At 40.1% G+C, this 20492-nt stretch overlaps 1 protein-coding gene across 2 annotated transcripts in view; it reads right to left on the reverse strand.

The window, feature by feature from the left end:
• The window catches only part of LOC125230172 (fibronectin type III domain-containing protein 5), a 308743-nt gene that overhangs the window by 134513 nt on the left and 153738 nt on the right, over positions 1–20492 (reverse strand). For both annotated transcript variants that reach the window (XM_048135227.1, XM_048135225.1), the window contains exon 2: positions 17626–17736. In XM_048135227.1, the coding sequence (XP_047991184.1) occupies positions 17626–17701 (76 nt within the window). In that variant the 5' untranslated portion in view covers positions 17702–17736. The remainder of the gene's footprint in view (positions 1–17625; positions 17737–20492) is intronic.

Raw genomic sequence — 20492 nt, forward strand, 5'->3', positions numbered from 1 at the left:
AAATATAAGTTTTATTGATGTATGATATTATACAACCAAGTAATTACGAATTTGGTTTAGCAGGTGTCACTGCACCCCCGTGACGTAAATAAGTGCTAACCGTCGCCTAATTTTACGTATTTCTCAGATCCTATTTTAGCGATCAAATTGTGAGAGGTATCATTTGAAAGCATATTATGCGTACTATCGTTGCTTTTTAATAATTTTAGTCGTAATTGTAGAAGTTAACAAAATATTTGACAATAATATGTGTATTTTTACTGTATATGAATAGCATTCGCACTGATACGAGTGAAACATGCTTCTAGCTCAATAAATTATATTTTTCCGCAATTGATATAATAACGAAATGAACCGCAAAATGTATGGCCTTTACAAAAAATGAGTTTTGTTAGTTTTGCCTAAACAATTAATGTTAATTTGTCCACCATACCCACTGCGCACGGTCAATCGTCATATAAACGGATGTCCACCGCCGTTGCCTTAATTTTTTCATCATTTTACAGATTTTATTTTACTGATCAATTAAGTATATAAGTAAATTCGATACGTGATAGATTATATTTATTATGAATATACGATTAGTGAAATAAAATCTGAAAAAGGCAACGACGGTGGACATCCATTTATATGATGGTGCGCAGTAGGGATTCTACAATCTTTCTCCTACAGCGTTTTCGTCGCTGGATTGATCATCGACGTAACTATTCATATATGAGCGTTTCGTCGACATAACTTTTCGACTGCGAATGATAGACCTACACATTGGTTCGCCGACACGCCTGTTTGACGACTGAATTTTTCATCGGAGTAACTATTCTCCGAAAAAACTTTTGACCGGCGCACGATTCTCCGACAGAACCTTTCAACGGCAGTCGTTTGGCCGACAATAGTACAGTCAGCTGCAGAGAAAAGGAGACGCCCTGCCATACAAATTTGTATGCAGCTGACTGTACATTACGATACAAGTGTTTTAAATCGACACGAGTTACAAATTTCCTTTTCGCACGAGTATCGCATGACGTTTTTAAGTACACATAGCCCTCTGCAGTTTCCACCTGACAAAAAATGAACCATTTTGCGCACTAGCGCGGCCAAAACGCACCATCTGTACTGAAATATTACATTTCGATGCAAGTGCGGAAAAGAGGAAGTTCAAAACGAGGAGCGATAAATCAAAACACGACCGAAGGGAGATAGGATATAATAGGTATAGCACCATCTGCACGGGAAGCATGGTCGCGCGGTAGACGGTATTTTATCGTCTATAGCGCGACCATGCTTCCCGTGCTGCACCGATAGCATGGTCGCGCGATAAATGATAAAACAGCAGGCCGTCCCTATCGCACTTACAAATATGTACTGCGAAAGGAACGGCCTGATGTTATACCATTTATCGCGCAACCATGATTGCCTGCCTGTACTGAAATAGTGCATTATGATACAAGTGCGAAAAAAGGAAGTTCGAAACGAGTGGCGATAAATTAAAACACGGACGAAGGGACACATTTTCGCACTTTTATCGTAATGTACTATTTCAGTACAGATGGTGCTTTTTTTACGCCCCAGTGCGAGAAGTTGGTTCATTTCTTCTCAGGTCGAGACTTAATGTACTATTAATTTATCGCCACTCGTTTCGAACTTCCTTTTTCGCACTTGTATCTTAATGTGCTATAATACTGCATGTGCTCGAAAAGTGTGTATTGTATGAAGCAAAATCGTGCGGAAATTAGTACTTTTCCGCATTAGTGCATTTTACTTTTTTTGTACGTCACTATCAGTCCCATAAAATAGTACATTAGAATACATGTGCTCGAAAAGTTCGTTTCCACATCACCATTTCGGAAAGAGGTCTTTTCTTTCCGGAGAAAAGTGCCACTTTTCCTCCCTGCTGTGAGGGAGCAAAGTGATATTTTTCTGTTCATGGACACATTTTTTTTAATGTTTAAATACGAGTATCTACATTTGTTTTGAAATTTTACAATTTTTAAGTATAATTGTAATAAATGAACAAAATATAATTATACAATAGACCATCATTCGACGTGGAAGAACACAAATAACACAACATAACTACATATAAAATAAAAATCAAAAGCTTGATCATTATTATTTATTAACTTTATATTAGTTTACCTATATTTTTATCCGACTTATTAGTCATTTTTATGTTAGATAAGTATTATGCACAAAATAGTTGCATAAATGTTAGTAAAACATTACGATGAAACAAAGTAAGTAGGTAGCATTAGATTATAAGTATTATAACAATCAACTTGTATCAATGTATTTCACATCATCGCTACATTTATTGGAACATCACATTTAACGAAACAAAATGTTATCTTTATTACTCGTATACACTGCATATAGAAACAGGATGTTTATCAACATTTTTACACTTTGTTTAATATCTTTGCAGAATATAATTTTACAAAAACAAAAAAAATATCTATATAAAAAAACTAATGCATAGGTAAATAATTAGATACCTAACGCAATTATCCAGTAGGTTACCAACCGATAATTTGCATTAAAAACAATCAGATATATCCATAGGTACTATTTAGACATACCAGGTACCTACCTAATCAATTTTCATAAAACATCATATTTACGTTATAAAAAAAAACAAATGATTCACACAAAAATATACTTTCCTATCTATATTGATGTACAAGAAAAACTACTTTGAATGAAAAACTAACCATGTTACGTTTACCTATTATGTGGACATAATTTTATTTCTCAACTTGTTACATAATTAATATTATAATATTTCATACAACAGAGTAAGGATTGAAAATATAGGTAACCAGAAAGTGAACTCAAGATCATTTGGTCAAACTCTATTAACTTTGAAGCAAAGCCAGTTGCTAATTACATAATAATTATTATATCATAGTTTTATAGCTATATTTCGTAATAAAATCCTTACCCTTATATCGATAAATAATCTACATAAATCAAATACCTGATAGGCCTCGCCACGCCCGAGATACCAGAACTACCCGTTGTACTCAATGTTCATCTTCTGTGTCATCAAATGTCATTACAGTCACACCACAATCAACTAACACGATCAAATAACTAATTTTTTAATCATAAAAACTATTTAGATGAAATCATATGAAAAATATGAGCCCAGCCACTTAAATATTCTTTCGTCTCCATTAGGTTTTTTCAGCTACATGCCGATTGATTCTCTCTTGGCAAGTTACACGTCCAGTTTTCTTGCGTTTAGGATTTGGTTCAGAGGAATATACACATTCAATAATACACTCGGTATTCTTCTGTTCTTTCTTGAACTCCGCAATTGTCTTAAATATATTCCATTTGCGACGTCCTAATAATGTATTCCATCTGTTATGCCAAGACTCCAAAGCGTTTTGAGTAAACGGCACATGTGACATATGGCTATCAAGCACTGACCACATGCGGGGCAAAAATGTTGGCGGCCTTCGAGTCAACGTCATTTTAGAATTAATGCATTTTGAAATTTTGGTTGTTCCGTGAACGTAATATTCTTCAAACCATTTTAACACTTCTTCTGCTTCTTCTGGTATAACCTCGTCTCTTATCATGTCAAACGCATCGGCTATTTCATTTAGCTCTAAAAATGCCAGTGCTCCAAGATGTCTCATTTTGTGCGCAAACACTTGGTCAGTATTGTACTGTTTTGCCAGACCTGCCTCCTGAATATGGCGCCAGATACTTTGGTTCAAATGAAAGAAGCAAAGTTTGTTTAAACAGTCTGGGAAACAGTTTTTAATAGCACTCATAGCTGCGAATTCGAAATCTGTGAGTATAATTTGAGGAGCCAAATGGATATTTAGTTTATTCAATGCGTGACTCTTTATTATTTCAAGTAAAATAGTATAGCATGATTCTGTCTTGTGCGAAAGCAATGCATATACTAATGGCACTGTTCTGTGTGTTCTTTGTGGTGATCCGATCACAGCATGCACCGTATAGATTTGAGTAAAAGGGCGGGGAGCGCACTGAAATGTCCCATCCATCATCCAGTATTTGGCTTTATGCAGAAGTTTACAATTTTCATTTGTAGTGAACACGAGAACACATTCATTATTATCGATATAATGACCGATCAAAAACTGATTGTCCTCAATTTTGGTAAGCTCGACGGGAATCTGAATATCATGTATATTCCTGGGAATGTTTGGTAAATTTTTATTTCTAACTCGCTGTACGATCATTCTCATTGCGTCTTTATTTGGCAAGTGAGGAGCAGACGTTGATGGTACATCTTGTATGCATCGCTGTATGATTTGCGAGGGTAAATCCATAGAGTTGATGGCTTTTTCTTTTATACAAGACTTCAATTTCAATTCGATTTGCTTTTCAGGCTCGGGGAAATGAACATGTTCATGGTTTTGTAAAAGAACAGTATGTTTACCATTTATAAACTCAGTAGTTATAAACACATTACACCGGACTGCATCATTCCGCGTACAGCGCCAGTAGTGTTTTGTGTCACGTTTATTATTTAAGTGGTACGAATATCCCTCACAAATTAAAATATCCTTTCCACGTTTCGACTTTAAAATATCACACTCACTCATTTTGTTGCTCAATTTAATTTTAATGAACGGAAACTTACAATTTTTTTAACACGATTAAATTCTTTAAGACCACCATCTACAATGTACGACTACATGCCAAAGTAACTCGGTGCAATTGATTACCGGGTAATAGGGGTAGGGTATTATAATATTGTACATCGAAAACCTACCCACATTTTTAAATGTTCGTTTAACGTTTCGCTCTACGCATGACGCATTATAATTTTTAATTTACGTGTTTTGCTTTATATCTTTAATATCTATTTCTTATATTTTAAATATAAATAATTAAATATAAATATGATTGTATACTTAATTTAAACTTTATATTGTTAGGTATAATTATTTAACTAGTAAGTAAATGATTCTCATGTGCATGCTTATTTATTTTAACTTTGTTGCACAGTAAAAATGTACAAAAGGCGAACTTAATGCCAGAAGGCGCTAACCTTTGGGCCAAACAGAGATCTATAAGAGCATAATAGGTGCATGTTGTACTTTTTAATATAATTTTCTATTCGTTGACTATTATCTGTGTATGAAGGCTTCATAGGCAATACTGTCCCAACTCTTTTCGATGTATGGCACTTCCTACTCAACTATTAAGCGTCCTCCACACACGCGCGCGCATCGCGGCGCGACGCGGCGAACGCGTGTGTGATTTGATACGCAGAAAGTTCCACGTGCGCGAGTGTGTAGACGCTTTATGATTTTGAGATACTCTGTAGTATATTCTTTGCTCTGTAGGCAACTAACTATATAAAGCCTGGCATCCACTAAAAATATTTTTCAGTACAGATGGTGTTTTTTTTACGCACTAGTGCGAGAAGTGGTTCATTATATGGTAGGTCGAAATTTCGGAGGTCCATCTGTACTGAAAAACGTCGTTCGATACACGTGCGAAAAGGGAATTCGTAACTCGTGTCGATTTAAAACACTCCCTTCGGTCGTGTTTTAATTTATCGCCACTCGTTTCGAACTTCCTCTTTTTCGCACTTGTATCGAAATGTACTATTTCCTTTCGCAGTATTTGTAAGTGCGATAGGGACGGCCTGCTGTTTTATCGTTTATCGCGCGTTTTGGCCGCGCTAGTGCGCAAAATGGTTCATTTTTTGTCAGGTGGAAACTGCAGAGGGCTATGTGTACTTAAAAACGTCATGCGATACTCGTGCGAAAAGGAAATTTGTAACTCGTGTCGATTTAAAACACTTGTATCGTAATGTACAGTCAGCTGCATACAAATTTGTATGGCAGGGCGTCTCCTTTTCTCTGCAGCTGACTGTACTATTGTCGGCCAAACGACTGCCGTTGAAAGGTTCTGTCGGAGAATCGTGCGCCGGTCAAAAGTTTTTTCGGAGAATAGTTACTCCGATGAAAAATTCAGTCGTCAAACAGGCGTGTCGGCGAACCAATGTGTAGGTCTATCATTCGCAGTCGAAAAGTTATGTCGACGAAACGCTCATATATGAATAGTTACGTCGATGATCAATCCAGCGACGAAAACGCTGTAGGAGAAAGATTGTAGAATGGCAGTAGGTGAGCTGAACAAATTCAAATTAATTGTTTATGCAATACAAACCAAACTTATTTTTTGTGTAAGTCATACATTTTCCGTTTATTTTGTTATTATTTCAATTGCGGAAAACTATAATTTATTGAGCTAGAAGCGTGTCTTATCAATGCCAATGCTATTCATGCACAGTAAAATACACATATTACTAATCAAATATTTTGTAAACTTCTACAGTTTCGACTTGAAATATTAGAAATAAAGATAGTACGCATAATATGCTTTCAAATGATACCTCTCACAAATTTATCAGTAAAATAGGATCTGAGTAACGTAGAAAATTTGGCGACGGTCAGTCAGCACCCAATATCGTGACAGGGCGCAGTGACCCCTGCTAAACCAAATTCGTAATTACTTGGTCATATATTATCATACACCAATAAAACTTATATTTTTACAAAGCGCATGAAATTTCGCGTAAATTTTATAATAACACTAGCTTTTACCCGCGGCTTCGCCCGCGTAATAAAAGTATTCATTAAGATTTTCATTTGGATCCTTAGGTTTCTCTGTAGGTATATTTATCTGCGATTATTTCGATTGCACATAATACTTTTGCTTGCAATGATTGTAGAAATATTACACATCGACCACAGCGTAGGTAATTCTATATACGCTGGGGAAACCTTTATAAACATCCCACATAGCCCGTATTTCGACACTATGATCGGTGGGTAAAAAGTACTTTTTTCTATTATCCCTTACAATTTTTTACATTTTGCTTATACTTATCGCAAACGTAATCTTCAAGCAAGCAAACAACGATCGTCTTAGAGCACATTGATTGTAAGAGACCGCCGACCGATTATCCGTATCCCTCTAACGATACCCATATTATCCGTATCCGTATCCCTATCGCTATCGCTATCGCTAACGCTAACGCTGTCGCTATCGCTAACGCTAACGCTGTCGCTATCGCTAACGCTAACGCTGTCGCTATCGCTAACGCTAACGCTATCGCTATCGCTATCCCTATCGCTATCCCTATCGCTATCCCTATCGCTATCCCTATCGCTTTCCCTATCGCTATCCCTATCGCTATCCCTATCCCTATCCCTATCCCTATCCCTATCCCTATCCCTATCCCTTATCAAGATGTTTAATGATATAACACTTTAAGTTCTCGCGCTTTGTACACATATTTAAAACATACAGGTCGAACGCGATTAATTAACATTATTTTTACCTTTTTTCCCAACGTTTCGGCCAGGTTGCACTGGCCGTGCGTGGTCGCGGAAGACTGACGTCCCAGCAAAATGTCACCGGAGATGTAAACAACACAAAACTACCCGATATTAATTTATATAAATGTTCGGGGTAGACAAATAAATATAATCTACCCGCTTTTAGTTAATGTTTATTTCCCACCATGTTTATTTTAAAGGTAAAAATAATGTTAATTAATCGCGTTCGACCTGTATGTGACTTTAAATATATGTTTAATGATTTCTTATCAAGTGCTAAAATATAAAGTTTCATGGTTTTATCTTTTAAAATTAAGAAATCCCATACAAACTTTCAACCTCTTTTTCAACCCCTTCATCCCTTTTTTTCGAAATAAAAAGTAGCCTATGTTCTGTCTCAGGGTCTAAAGATTGTCTGTTCCAAATTTCATCAAAATCGGCTGCGTGGTTTAAGCGGGAAAGCGTAACAGACAGACAGACAGACAGACAGACAGACAGACAGACAGACAGACAGACAGACAGACAGAGTTACTTTCGCATTTATAATATTAGTATGGATAGTATGGATTAATTGCGGTAAAGTTATGGTTTATTAAGTTAGAAGCATTTTTTATCTGTATATGTGCAACTCGTGCTCGAAAAAAAAACTCATGTTTTCAAATATTTTGTAAACAGCTACCTTTATAACTATAGTTATTAAAAAATAATTATAGCAGGTTTAATTTGCTTTCAAATGATACCTCTTACATATGAATCCGTAAAATAAGAACTTAAAAATATTGGAATACTTTACTACGGTCAGCGCTCATTTTTATGCGACCGGCGGAGTGACCACTACGAAACAAAATTCGTAATTTAATGGTTATATTATCACTTACCAATAAAACTTATATTTTTAGAAAGCTCATGAATAGTGGCGTAAATTTTATAATTACATCAATTGCGGTAACGTTATTGTTTATTGACTTAGAAGCATTTTTTACCAGTACTTGTGCGATTCATGCTCGATAAAAAACACATATTTTCAAATATTATGTAAACAGCTACCTTTAATATTATAGTTATGTGTAAACAATTATAGTAGGTTTAATTATCTTTCAAACGATACCTCTCCTATATGGATCCGTAAAATAAGACCTCAAAAATATTGAATACTTTACTACGGTCAGCGCCCGTTTATGCGACCTGGAGGATAACCCCTGCCAAACAAAATTCTTAATTACATGGTTATATATTATCATATACCAATAAAACTTATATTTTTAGAAAGAGCATGAATAGACGCAAAAATTTTATAATAACATCAATTGCGGTAAAGTTATTGTTTATTGAGTTAGACGCATTTTTTACTAGTACTTGTGCAATTCATGCGCGATAAAAAAACAAATATTTTCAAATATTTCCTAAACGGTTACTTTTATGAGCATAGTTATTTGAAAACAATTAAAGTAGGTTTAATAAGCTTTCAAATGACACCTCGCACGAACAGATTGGTGCCGTAGGACTCGAGATGTGAATAAATATCTATGATGGTCGGTGGCCATCTTTCCCCCCCTTTTTCTCGACCCGTCCCCCCCTCCTTAAACTAAAACAGGTCAATTCGTAATCTGGAGAGAACGAGGAACATATCCATACCTGTTTTAGGTATTTAGAAGAGATGTCGACGAAAATCGTTAAGGAGACGACTTGTGGCCAAATTGGCTCTAGACTACTACGGTGTTCCGTGGGTCCCACTAGGTAACCATTTTGGCCCACCATTCAGGGTGCATGCGGCAGACAGAAATATTATACCACTTTTTTACACGGGTTATCTCAGTAAGTTCAAGAAGGCTTGTGATTTTTAATTTTTTTTTTTTCTGTATTTGTTCTGGAGCCATGGTCCCTGGGACTTCGCCGGCTCCAGGCCACTTCACAAGGCTTGTGATGTGGATAGGCTGCGTATAGAATTCGTTAAAAAGGTTGATCGCGTGTTTCTCTTGGGTTGAAAACTAAAAAGAGTAAGTAAATCTCTACAGCCTACAACATTTATTTTGGTGAGATTTCGAACAGGCTTTTCGTTGAGTGTCAGTATTCAATGTCTATGCCAACTCGAGCCTTCGGAAATTGTTATATACTTAGAATTTTGCCTTGGTGACACGATGACCGAGCGGTTCAGGCATCCGTCCGGTAAACGGAGAACGCTGGTTCGATTCCAGCTCGGGACACTTGGAGGCCAGTGGTCACTTTGTGCATGACATTTATTTCAAGTTTATACTCGTAATAATAGTAGTTGCCGTAGTTGGGACTTAAAAATACAAGTTAAAATATTTACTTCTTAGAGTGCCTTAAGTGTGTGTATAATTCAACATACTCGTAAGTATTAGAATTATTCTGCGATAGATTCTGTGAAGTCTTACTTGAATATTGTCCCGTATCCCGTATACGTCACAGTCAAATTGTATTGAAATTATAATCTCGATAATAATTATATCGAGATTGTTAATTTAACTGTTATGAAAATAGCATAAGAACTAAGTAAGAAGTGCAGTATAAACATTATCAGTGCCAGTTTTCAAACTGGATTCATCCCGTCTAAGGTATAATAAAATTATTCAATATTCGTTAATTTGTTTTTCACAACACCAACTGGCTCTCTTTACTATTCGAAAACAGAACAAAATTGCATTTTATCCACAAGAGTGCAAAGTAATTTCAAACAAATTTTAATCTATGAATGATAATTTTGAATCATAATTATCAAAAAAATAATAAATTGATGGATTTGATTTAGTTAAATGTTTTATAGTCAGTATTTTATTCGTGTTAATGTGGTGAAACTTTTTTGTCTCACTGTGTGGCAAAGTTTGTTTAACCGTCGTACCTTGAAACCCTCGCAACGCTCAATATTTCACTTTTTGAACCACTCGCTCGCGGTTCATATTTGGAATCTTTCGCTTGCTCGGGTATCAATATTGGCACGTGCGGTTAAACAACAACTTTGTCCCCTTGTAAAACAAATAACTAATAAACTGTTACTTATGTCCCTGCTCTCCCCTTTACATCACATAAGATACCTACTACCTAAATTGCCTCTTGTTTACAAAGTGCCTTTAAATTAGGTATATCCATATTGTAGAAAATCCGGCCACTCTCGGGTGCTTTTACCGCAAAAAGGGAGCGATATTTTATGGTAACGTATGGACGAACTCCGCCCGATAATCTGTTGGAGAGGCAGGATTATTTCACCTTGGCTCAATTTATTTAAGGGAGGGATTTCTCCTACATATATTAACGAGAAAATTTGCTACATTAGTGAACTGTTGTGTCAGGTACATGTAACTAATATTGAACCGTATTATCTTTTGAACGGATAGAAAAGTATGTCTTATAACTGGAAAGTATTAAGTAAAACGCAGGCTGGATACTAACTGACTTTATTGTAGGTCTACCCGACATTTTACAATTGTTGGCATACCCTGCACATCCCACCACCAAATCAAGACATCGTTTGTAAACAATAACAAAGTGAAGGTCTATAGGTTTTGCAATTCCCAAAATTTTGCCTCTTGCACATATCTACAATGACAATTAAAGCAATTACTAATAACCCTATACATATATCCCTCCCATCACTAATTTGAAGGCACAACAAATATAAGTAATACATGATGAATAATTACACACTGGTGTAATAATTCATTCAGCTTCATTTACTACCAAACGAGTTTTACATAGGTAGTTTTTTTTATTTTATTCTTATTACATCTAGTTAAATACGGTCAGTTTCTTATTAGCCCTACGCTGGGCTCGAATGCTGCGAGCGGATGTGGCTGTGGGGCTCGCGAGGGGCTCGTTCAGGTCGTTCCCCGGTGGCCTGTCAATATCTGCCGCGTTCCCGTACTCGTAGTCAGACTCCGCATCTGACCCTTCGACTGCCTCAGTGCAGTCGGCCGCGCCATACCTATTGGCCTCGTCAACTACCCCCGCGGGTTTCACAGCCACCTCCGTACTCGATTCCCCACCGGCGCCATCAGTATCACCAGAGTTGGTGTCCGCTGGTAAAGTGCTCGCGCGCGATAATGAGTACCTAGCAGGATTATTACCCCCTACCGAAATAATTTGATCTTGATGACGCCGCCAAATAGAACCGTTTCCAACGTCCACTTTGTACGACACTGGACCTGTGGTCGCTGTTATCTGACCCTCAGCCCATTTTTGACCCCTTTGTGTATAATCCCGAGCTAAAACAGACTGTCCTACGTGGAACCGGCGGTAGTGGCCGCCGGCCGCCGCGGCCTGCTTGCTCTGCGCCGCGCGCGCCGCGGCCGCGGGGTCGGGGCGCAGCGCGTCGAGGCGGCCGCGCAGCCGCCGCCCGAGCAGCGCTACGGCCGGTGCCACGCCCGTGGTGGCGTGCTCGCTGTTTCTATATTGGAACAGAAACCGGCTCAACGCTTCTATAATATCTACCCCCTCGATAACTGCCCGTTTGACAGCTTTCTTTACGGTTTTCACCGCATTTTCCGCTTCTCCATTTCCCTGCGGTCTGTATGGCGCCGATGTGGTGTGTCTTATGGAATTTCTTGCGCAATAATTATTAAATTCCTCTGAGGAAAATGGTGGGCCATTATCCGTGACTAATTGTGAGGGCAACCCGAACCTCGCAAATATAGAACGGAAAGCTTTTGTTGTCGCCCCTGCTGTCGTTCCTGACATAGGCAACACCTCTACCCATTTGGAATGAGCATCGATCACGATAAGAAATCGTTTATTTGAACAATCAAAAAAATCGGCATGCAGTCGCCTCCACGGATACAAAGGAAACTCCCAAGGATGGAGCGGCGCGTGCGCGGGCGCGTCGCGCACGGCACGACATGCGGCGCACGCGCGCGCCGTCTCCTCTATATCTGCATCCATCTTCGGCCAATAAATATAATTTCGAGCTAGGCTTTTCATTTTGTTAGTGCCTAAATGACCCGTGTGGATTTCCCTTAGTATATCCGCCCGTAATTTCGCGGGAACCACGATCCTATATTTGAATAAAATGCACCCTAAGTCGGCGTACAATTCGTCTTTACGAATAAAAAAGGGTTTTTCTTCCTCAGAATTAGGGAAAATGGCCAACCAAACATTATATATCCTAGAATCTTACATAACAATGGATCTTTTTTTGTTTCACTAGCAACATCTTTAAAATTAATTGGCATTGACTCTAACATATTAAAATCTGACGCTTCTGAGGCGGGGCGGCTCTCGTGAGACAATGGAAGCCTAGACAGACCGTCCGCCGGACCGTTGTCCGCGGACCTAACAAATTCGACTTTGTAATCATAGCCCGCCAGCCGCGCTGCCCAGCGCTGCAATCGACTGGCCGCCGTCTGAGGGATGCCTTTCTTTCCCCCAAAAATATACATAAGCGGTTTGTGATCCGTGCGAAGTAAGAACTGCCTCCCAAACAAATATTGGTGATGCTTAGTCACGCCATAAAATATGGCCAAGGCCTCTTTATCGAGTTGGCTGTAGTTCTTCTCCGCGTCGTTGAGCGTACGCGAGGCGCAGCTGACGGGCCGCTCGCTGCCGTCCGCGTACCGATGCGCCAGCACGGCGCCGACGCCATACGCGCTGCTGTCCACTGATAACACGAGCGCCCGCCCCTCCTCATAGTGCGCCAAAACGCGATCACTAATCAATATATTTTTCGCGCGGTTAAAAGCCTGTTCACAATCACTGTTCCATGACCAGTTAACATTTTTTTTTAAGAGTGCATGTAGGGGTGTAATATGGTACTAAGGTTCGGAATAAATTTACCGTAATAATTTAAGAGACCTAAAAAACTCTTTAATTGCGTGACGTCCGTAGGCGTCGGTAAACTTGTGATGGCCTCAAGCTTAGCGGGGTCCGGGTGTAAACCGGTTTTGTCTATAATAAATCCTAAGTAATGCACTTTTTCTTGAAGGAATTTACATTTTTCCATTTTTACAGTTAACCCCATTTCCCTAAGCCTCTCAAGTACCATCCTGAGGTTGCGGAGGTGTGTATGGCGGTCCGGTCCCGTGACGCAAATATCGTCTAGGAATACCACTGTGCCCGGTACCCCCCGTAACGTCTCCTCCATTAACTTTTGAAACTTTTCCGGCACACATGAAAGACCATAGGGTGTGCGGCGGTAAGAAAAAGTACCTATATGTGTGGTAATGGTGGTGTATTTCTGTGAATTTTCAGTTAACATTACCTGCTCATATGCGTGCCTCAGGTCTATTTTCGTGAACTCCTGTCCGTTACTTAAGTTGGCAAATAACTCCTCAATACGCGGTAAAGGATAATAGTCCCGCTTTAACTTGGGGTTAATTGTTATTTTATAATCGCCGCACAACCTAAGTTCTCCGTTTGTTTTAATGACGGGCACAATGGGAGTTCCAAAATCAGAATGACTCACCCTGTATATGGTCCCGTCGCGCTCCAGGCGCGCCAGCTCGCGCTCCACGCCCGCGCGCAGCGCCAGCGGCACCGGCCGCGCCCGCATATACACACCCGAGCAATCACTCACTTCTAAGTTAAGAGTTTTTTTACACGTACCTAACTGGTCAGTAAACACTTCTGGGTATTCTTTGCACAATTGTTTCACGAATGGATCCTCCACTATTTGGTTCAGTTTAATCTCTTTAACACCGAACGCCCTAATCCAATCGCGACCTAGTAGCGGCCTACCACCATTTTCAATTACGTACAAAGATTGGTTCTGCATTTTCATGCCTTGATAGCATACTTCGACCGAGAGAAATCCGAGAGGATCGATTCGTGAGTTATTGTAACTATGAAATCGTGAATGATTAGTTAACAATTTTTTATTCTTAAAAAACCGTTTATAAAATTGCTCACTAATTGCCGATATTTTACTACCTGTGTCTATTTCCATTTCTATATTTAACCCCTCGACTTCCATGTCAACAAAATAAGGATCATTACCTCTAGATTGCATTTGAATGTGATAGAACTCATCCTCCGAATTATCACTTAAATAATGCTGTCCCTTATCACTAATACGCCGATCACTTTTTGGGCACATCACTTTTAAATGTCCGCGTTGATTACACTGATCGCAATTATAATTAGCAAACCGACACTTATTTGCGCGATGCCGTTTACCACATCTCCAGCAAATCGTATCGTCGCCCGTCGTTCTAGACGCGCCGCCGCCGCCGCCGCCGTATGCCCTCGCGCCGCCGCCGCGCTCGGCATTCTCGGCCGGCGCTCGCGGCCTGGCGCCGGCGCCGCCGCGGCGCGCGCGCACGGCGTGCAGGGCCTCGCCCGCCACACCGCCGCCGCCGCCGCCGTTCGCACCCGCCGCCGCGGAGCCTCCGCTGGTCCCGCTTAGGACTGCATGCTTCTCCGCGGCCTCCAGTGCCAGAGCTAGTTCCACTGCCTTGCCATAGTTAATATTTTTTTCTGCAAAAATCCTCGATCTCATAGCCTCGCTTGCCAACCCCGAGACGAACTGATCTCGCAGCTCCTCCTCTAAACGTCCCGAAAAATTACAATTCACTGCGAGATGTTTTAGGCTTTGTAGAAACTCAGTCAATGTTTCGCCAGGCTGTTGCCTCCGTTGCCGATAAACATGACGCTCGGCGATTTCTGAGCGCTGCGGCTCCAGGTGGTCCGAAACCAATTTGACAAGGTCATCGAATGTTTTTGTCTCCGGGTGGTCAGGAGCACAAAGGTCGCACATTAATGAGTAAGTCGCGTCCCCAACTACCGTAATTAACGTGGGCACTTTTAAGGTTTCTTTTATTTCGTTTAATAAAATAAACTGTTTGACACGTCGTACGTAGGCCGGCCATTGCTTAGAGTTTAGATCAAATGCCTCGATTTTACCGATCGGCATTTTACACTCGCGAAACTTTAATATGTGCGGCACACTACACACGTATTTAAAAGAAAAAAAACACTTCAAAACGCGTAATTACTCGATTATTCGTTAAAAATCTCGACTGCGCCAATGGAAAGTATTAAGTAAAACGCAGGCTGGATACTAACTGACTTTATTGTAGGTCTACCCGACATTTTACAATTGTTGGCATACCCTGCAATAACATTGTTATTCTTATTATAAATCCAGAATTATCTTATTAGAAGACCGCAGCCAAATAGCACTAGACCCTACTCATAGTATTGTGTTCCTGCCGGTGAGTAAGGCTGCCAGAGCTCAACGGGGGTGCGGTGTGCTGATGACGGGAGGACTTACGGAACTAACTTGTTCCGTCTATTGTCCTTTGAGTCGCCGGCAACCCGAACCCTTCTTAGAACTTGTACACTCCTTTTTGCTGTGTACTTAACACGGCAAAAGGGAATGTACAAGTTTCTAATGGGGTGGCAACGCGCATGTGACACTGTTTGAGTTGCAGGCGTCCATAGGTTACGGTGACCGCTTTCCATCAGGCGGGCCGTATGCTTGTTTGCCACCGACGTAGTATTAAAAAAAAATTAAGATCTTATTAAGAAGCATACTCAATTACAAGTAGATACTTATAATACTTTTGTAGTGTAGGGAGTGTAGGTAGGATTTTTTTTAATATTCAGACCATAACAAACAAATGAATATCGTATATAAAAGTTATAGTATCCCGAGTCACATCTCGGACACTGGCGATCAGATATATGAGAGAGGCGCGTTCCTAGCACACATTCTAAGCTCGTGTAGGTGAACTCGTACCATGCTTGTATGAGATATGACACGTCGACTGTTCGCGTTTTTGAGAGGCGGTAACTGTAAGGTAACCGAAAGCGGATGGGGGCACTTTCAGAGGGGACCGGCGTGTTTCGTTTTCGTTTCGCGTCGTAGAAATGCCATTCGGCTACGAGGCCGGGAGTGGCCATACTGTACGATAGTACTCTTTATTATACTGTGCCTGAGTGGACGCCCGGAGCGGAACGTTCGGCGGGGCGAGCGTGCGTACATTCTATTTATGCATCGTCCACTCAGGGCACTTGTATGAGCTTCTATTGTTTGATATTAGAGATGCAACGAATAGTTGTTTGGCCGGATACCGGATACCGAATATTCGGCCTAACCATCGGCCGAATTTTCGGTATCCGGCCGCCGAATATTCGGACAGCAGAATTTTACCTACAATACCTAGAATTTAAGCAGGGAGCGGGCGCGTCGTGCAGGTTTTGACTTGTTTCGTAGTGAACTTCGCGCGGAGTCCGTTTTTGTTTAAATGTTTATTTTTTTTAATAATAAATTTAATTTGTTTACTCCAAAATCATTCAATCAAAAATAGCACATCCGGTATCCGGCCGGATAGTACGTCACTATCCGGTATCCGGCCGAATATTAAAATAAGGGCCGAATAGGCCGGATACCGAATAGTAACCGAATATTCGGTGCATCTCTATTTGATATGCACGCCGCACGCCCCGCCGCGCTGCACGCCCAATACGAACATGCACTCAAGCCTTACGGCTCAGCCACGACATTGGTCTAAGCGCGACAGCGGTGAGCGGCTGCCATACATTAGAGCGAGACACGGCGATGGGACTTTTCATTCGCACGTATGTCTGCCGCTCACCGCTGTCGAGCTTAGACCAATGTCGTGGCTGGGCCGTTACCACACACTTAGGCCTCCAGAATTCGCAGCAACCAATATTACGGACCTAACATACTAGTGTGATCGCGCCTATCGCGTCGGTGCATCCATTTTGCACTTACAGGAGTTGCGAAAAGGACATACCGAGGCGATATACCATATAACATGACCATGCTTGCCCGTCTGCGGCCTTTCTCACGACAGTGACAATTGTTGCTCGACAGTGACATTTCGCCGGTTATTGCCTGTTCAACAAGGAAATTTTATATTGACGCTGAGAGACAATATTACTAATTATCAAACGAGAAATAGGAACAGAAGTGTCAAGTGTCAATGTCCGTCCGAATCCGTCCGTGTCCGTGTGAATGTCCGGTGTTTGACGACCGGTCTGGCGCAGTCGGTAGTGACCCTGCCTGCTACGCCGCGGTCCCGGGTTCGAATCCCGGTAAGGGCATTTATTTGTGTGATGAGCACAGATATTTGTTCCTGAGTCATGGATTTTTTTCTATGTATATAAGTATGTATTTATCTATTTAAGTATGTATATCGTCGCTTAGCACCCATAGTACAAGCTTTGCTTAGTTTGGGGCTAAGTTGATCTGTGTAAAGCGTCCCCAATATTTATTAATTATTATTAACTAGCATGACAAATAAGTACGAATGTTTCCGAAAAATCGAAGGAACTTTTCACACTACATCTGTAGAACTTAAAGCAGCACACTCACCAGCGTTGACAAGTCGTAGCAGAATGGATAGCGCAACGGCAAGGGCGGCGGGATGCGCGAGCGGCGCGCGCCGCATTGCGCGCCCACCGCACTGCTCATGCCATGCCGTTTCTGGAAAGAGAGCAATGGATTACGTACATTGGGTGAATCTCAACTATCCTTACTTAACTAAGTACGAGTATTTGTCTTAGATATACAACTCCCATGAGACTCAAACTTGTTGAAATATTTTAAGCGGGTTGCTCACGTATGAATTAACTCGATATAACGCTGGACATGTTTCGATCCATTTCCGAACATCTTTTTCAAAGAGTAACGATACGTGCATGATTTCTAAATTAATACGATACGTTACTCGCGCCCGCTAGAAATATTTTAAATATGTTAGTATCTTAGGGTCCCCCCACATCTAGCGTCTTGCGAGCGTAGGCTTTGCCCGTACAGTTGGCCTGACGCGATGCTCGCGAGACGCTAGATGTGGGGGGACCCTTAGTATTAAGTGGGTATAATTATACCCATTAAAGTATTTCTACAGGCTTCCGAAATCAAAAACCTGCAGAATGTAAAACCTTTGATATCAGAATTCAAGTACCATTCATTTAAATTTTGAAAAAAAAAACCGTCATAGTGGACCGATTTTCATCAAACATGGCTAAGAACGTTCCCGACTAATTCAGCTTTCAAAAAAAAAAAAACGAAATCTAAATCGGTTATCCGTTCGAAACCTACGATGTCACTGACAGACTCACACTCAAGCAGACATCAAACAGACACATGAAATAAATGTCATATACCTACAAAGAAAAAGTGACCAAGGCCACCAAGTGTTCCGAGCTGGAATCGAACCAGCGTACTCCGTTAACCGGACGGATGCCTGTAAAACCACTCGGCCATCGGATCACGAAAGCAAGGGTCGAAATTTCCAAGTATATGACACAAATTAAAATATTTTCAAATGAGAATAATTTGATTTGTTCTAAGATCAAACAGGCACGTCAAACTTATAACACCCCGTCGTTTTTGCATCGGGGGTTAAAAAATAGGCTTGAAATATACCTACAAGGTAAAAATATTAATCGTAATTTTTAAAAATTCTTCAAACAACCTACAAACTTCACATTTCGATCAGGTTGCCGTCAGCTGACCGAGTTAGGTTAATTGAAGTACGTCAAACGGCTTTGTGGAATTAATTTTCTACTCGTAATTAATTTAACGAATACCCTTGTGTTAGTGGGTGTGCCAAACAGGGTATTATATTGTAAAGTTGGATTAAAAACGGAATGCTGTATTATTTGACATATTTATTTATTTACACATTACACAGGCATTCTTAAATTAAACACACTACACTAATCACATTTGAAAAGTCATCCGCAACGTCAGGTGGCCACAAATGCAAATCAGCACCATGCTTCTCCACAACCAAACCAATGATGATATCCGCAACAGGCTTCGTCATAATGTATGCTAAGTAATACCGTCACAAATCGTACCTGGTTCAAATGTCCCCATCACAGTGGTATTATTTTGGTGTTTTAGTTTTATAAAATAATAATAAACCTTTATTGCATATAATACCAAAAAAAATATTCAATAAATAAAAAGTGACTAGTATGTACTATCAGCTGCAAAAGTGCATGGAGAAATTATGAATTAATTCATTGATAAATTCGCCATCCACTTTTGCAGCTGATAGTACAATCTTAAACAATTAAAATATAAAAATTAAAACTAAAATACCTTAAAAATTTAAATAAAATAAAATTAAAATATATAAACTAATAAAAAACCGGCCAAGTGCGAGTCGGACTCGCGCACCGAGGGTTCCGTAATATGCAGCTTAAATTGCTGTTTCTTTTGATTGCGTTGACATAGAAGTTTGATTTTGTTACAGCTTAAAGGTATTATAGACTTGAGTATTTGGTATGAATTTCAATTTAATACCTCTACGCGTTTATGAGGAAATGGGTAGTAAGGTTAAAATTATTAAAAAAAAATATATTATGTGATGTAACTAAAAATTTATGGTTTTCGTAATTTTTCCTTTATCTATGCTATAAGACGTTGCTTCGTACCAAATTTCAAGATTCTGAGTTCACGGGAAGCACCCTGTAGGTTTTGATTCCCTTGCAAGTGTCGAAAATTTGCGGCATAAACGGCTGTGTCTTTTGATTGCGTTGGCTTAGAAGTTTGATTTTTTCACAGCTTCAAGGGACAGTAGACCTGAGTAATTGATATAAATTTCAGCTTCATACCTCCACGCGTTCCTGAGAAAAAGGGTCTTGACAGACGGACGGACGGACAGACGGACAACAAAGTGATCCTATAAGGGTTCCGTTTTTTCCTTTTGAGGTACGGAACCCTAAAAAGACCTCCGCGAGCTGTACCGGGTGCAAAGGTGCCCATCAAACTTGCCGCATTGCCACGTTGGATGGCAATGGACAACCTTTGCACCAGGTACGAGCCCGCACTAGCATCGGAGGTCCTTTCCCTCAGCTTAAGTCCCAACTCCCGTAAGAACGCTATGGCCTCTGACCCCCAATTGCATTTAACCTAACATTACATTTGACATTGTTGTAAAATTTACGCAAATACTTAGGTGTATTAGGTTTGTAACACATTTCAGTAGTACAGTTGAGTCTCTGCCTCCTGAACTAGGTCAAGGCCCGTGTCTCAGGAGTCAGCGATTCTACGTGGTTATGAGCTCTCAATTTGGTAACAGCATTAAGAATCTTAACATAACATAAAGCAAATGGTAAGAAAAAAATCACAATAAAGAGAAGGAAATAAAAATATATAAATTCATATCTATAGTAATATCTATTTTGTAACTGTACAATGGATGTATTGATTAGATTTCCCGTAAA

The sequence above is a fragment of the Leguminivora glycinivorella genome, chromosome 10, assembly GCF_023078275.1.
Source record: "Leguminivora glycinivorella isolate SPB_JAAS2020 chromosome 10, LegGlyc_1.1, whole genome shotgun sequence".
In the NCBI taxonomy this organism is placed as follows: domain Eukaryota; kingdom Metazoa; phylum Arthropoda; class Insecta; order Lepidoptera; family Tortricidae; genus Leguminivora; species Leguminivora glycinivorella.